The 3,443-nt window shown below is 38.2% G+C and overlaps 1 protein-coding gene and 1 non-coding gene across 2 annotated transcripts; both read right to left on the bottom strand.

Annotated features, from left to right (window-relative positions):
- Positions 1 to 858: 858 nt before the first annotated feature.
- LOC123824839 (cytochrome c oxidase subunit 7C, mitochondrial) lies at positions 859 to 3,148 on the bottom strand. The gene is made up of 3 exons (XM_045848242.1): positions 2,960 to 3,148; positions 1,860 to 2,003; positions 859 to 1,006 (listed from the first exon to the last, which is right to left on the bottom strand). The coding sequence occupies exons 1-2, from the start codon at positions 3,032 to 3,034 to the stop codon at positions 1,887 to 1,889; spliced, it is 192 nt and encodes a 63-aa protein (XP_045704198.1). The 5' UTR covers positions 3,035 to 3,148; the 3' UTR covers positions 859 to 1,006; positions 1,860 to 1,886.
- Positions 1,097 to 1,159, bottom strand: LOC123825015. The gene has a single exon (XR_006786800.1). It is a non-coding gene; the product is annotated as a small nucleolar RNA Z39 (small nucleolar RNA).
- Positions 3,149 to 3,443: the final 295 nt, after the last annotated feature.

A 3,443-nucleotide genomic window follows, 5' to 3' on the forward strand; every position in this document is an offset into this window, starting at 1 on the left:
GAAATACATAATTTCATGTGGAAAAAAAAAAAAAACGTGAATATTCTAGTTTTACACAATGGTTTAAAAGCAGCACAGCAACTCAACTCCACCCCGCCCCGAAAGTCGGGGGGCCAAACAGACCACCAGTTTATACCTCTACTTTACAGTATTCTTTTAACACCAGTGATATTCCAAAAGTGACCAAATTGATATTAAAATATTCAGTAGCTAATTAGTTTCTCCTTGCCCTAATACAAAGCCCTGGGAATTAAGTCACTATACTTTAAGTGGCAAGTAGCATTTCATTATTCATGTAACTTGATTCATTGATATAATTACTAGTGAGTGCCATCTTTCAACACATTTCTACTAGTCAAAGCTCCAGAATGGACTGGTAATTATTTCTTATATTCTATTTCACATGCCATTACATTCCATTTTAAACATTGTCCTTTTATTCAGTCTAAACAAGACTCATTTGTCAGTGGCACATTTACTAAGACAAAAGTTTCAGTTTTAGGGTATAGGTGGATGAAAAAAAAATGAAGTTCTTGTACTTTAATCTGTATACACTACTGGTTTTCCTCGTACAGTTTTTTCCATAAAAAAAAAAAACTTCCTGAAAAAAAGCAATTTACTCCTTTCAAAGAAGAGGGGAAGACTAAAAGTAACTTTTTCCTCCCCCTTTAAATAAAAGGGGAATCAGTACAGACTTGAAGTCAAGTTTGCATTTCTCTTTTATAACAGAAATACCAACATTGTGATTAATAACTGGCAATTAATAAATAAAATCTCAGAATTTAAGACAGAGTAACAAGCTAAATCACATAGATTTTGATAATGGAATAATACCCAAATAAAAAAAGTACACAGATGCCCAATTATCACATTTTGTATTTCAGAGAAGAGGCATTACGGATTCATGCCATTAAGTTTATTTACAAACATATCTAGTATGTCGAGTTCAACAGTTTGATCCATTTTTTCAAAGAGACTGCACCTCTTCAAATGCTCTTCTTCATATCTGCAAATAAAAACACAAAAATATGGTATTGAAAAATCCCCTTCATTTAACAGAAATCATGTAGTCTCATTAATCTATCCTTCAGTTTGGTACATCAGAAAGCGTTTACAGTATCACAATTTCATTCATACTGATTTGCTTCATCATATGCACCACAATCTTTCCATATTAATGACTTACATAGATCATATCCCTCCTAAACTATGACAACTATTTTCCAAAATATACTTGGAATTTACTCCAATTATCCTACAGAAGTTTCCAATAGTGTTGTTTTGAGAAAAATTCTGGTTATAATTAAGAAAATAAATCTTTTCCTCTCACACAGGGAAATCTGCTAACCCCCCAGAACAACAACAACAACAACAACAACAAAAACTACTACTCTGGGCATATACTAACATATATTGTTCTCAAGAGAGACTAACAATCAGTTTACTAGGACTTTCCTGATTAAGAAGTTATGAGGTCTGGCTAAAACTCCTGGTCCACCATCACTAGCTATGAAATATCGGGCAACTTGTCATTTTTCTTTCTCAGATCAGGTTAATACCACCTACTTCACAAGCCTGCTAGGGAGCTATAGGAAATCATTATTGTAAAGTGTGCCTTACAAACAGTAGTATTAAATAAACCCTGGGTTTCAGGTAAAGAAACACTTGTTTCTAAGTTTATCAACCTATTTCCACCAATGTCACATATATACTTCCCTTCAGGAATCAGCTCTACATGCAAAAACATTTTGTAATTTTAGGGGAGGGAAGGTCATTTTTTTTTTTTTGAGGGGTAGAGAAAGGAAGAAATAAAAGGAAAGCACTGCTTTGGGAAGATTATAAATTCATTAATTAATTACCTGTTTTATGGATTAACTAAAACATCCTTATTTTTTAAGCAGTTGGTGTCTTACAATAAGGAAAGGTGCAGCAAATCCAGATCCAAAATACAAAGTCATCATAGCTAGTAACCGCCACTTGTTTTCCACCGAAAACGGCAAATTCTGCAGGAAAAAAAGAACAAGCAACAAAAACCGATCTTCAAGTCATTTGATTTTAGATAAAAAACACATACACGGAATGCCCGATTTTCTTTCTTTTACAAAATCAGGTTCTGTATTTCACATACCACAGCACTGTTTTTAAAAATCACAATCTTTGAAGTTTTATAACCTTCATCATACATAACACTAGAAAGTAAATATATATATATATATGCATCTGACTTGACTGAGCGCCAGGAAGTGGTCTTATGAACTCAGGTGTAAAATAGTGAACTTTCTCTTTTATTGTAGGTAATCGAAAATACTCTCCAACACTAGTTTTAGAAGCAGAATACATTGTTCTGGTTCACCATTTGTTAAAAACTGGACACCTATTAAAGAATGCGCATGTCAACGTTAACGGTACTACTAAGTACTTTTCTTCACAACCAAGCAGCCCTACCATTCAAACAGTTTCTCATCCCTTTACTAGGCCTCGCATAACCCTCGGAGGTTGTAGCTACTAATTTAGCCGATTTAAGCTATTTGTGTTTGACGCTAAACTCAACCTCAAGCAAGGAGGGCTAATACTTACAATTTGGTCAACTAGTCAAAGACTCGACCCCACGACCACAGGCCCTCATACCTTCATTAGTTTGCAATGACCTTCACTCTGAGTCCGGAGATCTCTATTTTGGCTTTTAAGACACAATAACCGCCGACAAGGCGTCCACGACCTCCCGCAACCCCCGTCCCCAAATGTTGGAGAGGGTGGTAGGGCCTTCAGCGCTACCTACTCATTCCTTTCCTCGACTAAGGAGCACATCCAGGGTCCCTAGCTTTCTCTCTGGGGGAAGTGGAATGCTAGTCGGCGTTCCACTTTAAATTGCGGGCTTATTACCCCCATTTCCACAGAGATCAGAGAGTCGCAGGCAAGCGCCCCCACCCCAACGAACCCGGGCCCCTTACACACTAACCTTCCCCGGACCTTCCTCATAGTGGCTTCTACGGACCACAGAGGTTGTGAATCTCCGAATGCTCTGTCCCAACATTTTGCTGTTGGAAGCCCTGCGAAACGAGCATAAACTGAAAGCGGAAAAAATGGCGCTACCACACTGAGACCTTTTTTCGTGACCTTGTCCCCTTTCTCGCAAGTGCGGAAAGGGAAGACCGGAAGTGGGTCAGAGCTTTCGGAAATCGCGATGATGCGGTGGGCGCCTTGTGCTTTGGGAATTGTAGTTCAGAACTTTGCGTGTCCTCGTTGGCCCTGAAGGATTGTGGGAAATGTAGTTCCGCACAGTCTCAAGGAGGGCCGGAGCCCACATTAGTTCCTAGGAGTAAGGATTGATTCCTTCAGATCTGAGTTATTATCACGTTCTTGACAGGATTCGTGTTTCCCAGAACGATTTTTACTCAATTTAGTGAAGCAGTTTCACGGCGTGTGCTCTAGTTTATGGAATA

The sequence above is a fragment of the Phyllostomus hastatus genome, unplaced genomic scaffold (genome assembly GCF_019186645.2).
Source record: "Phyllostomus hastatus isolate PE091 unplaced genomic scaffold, TTU_PhHast_1.1 phas_contig_58, whole genome shotgun sequence".
NCBI classification, from domain to species: Eukaryota; Metazoa; Chordata; class Mammalia; order Chiroptera; family Phyllostomidae; genus Phyllostomus; species Phyllostomus hastatus.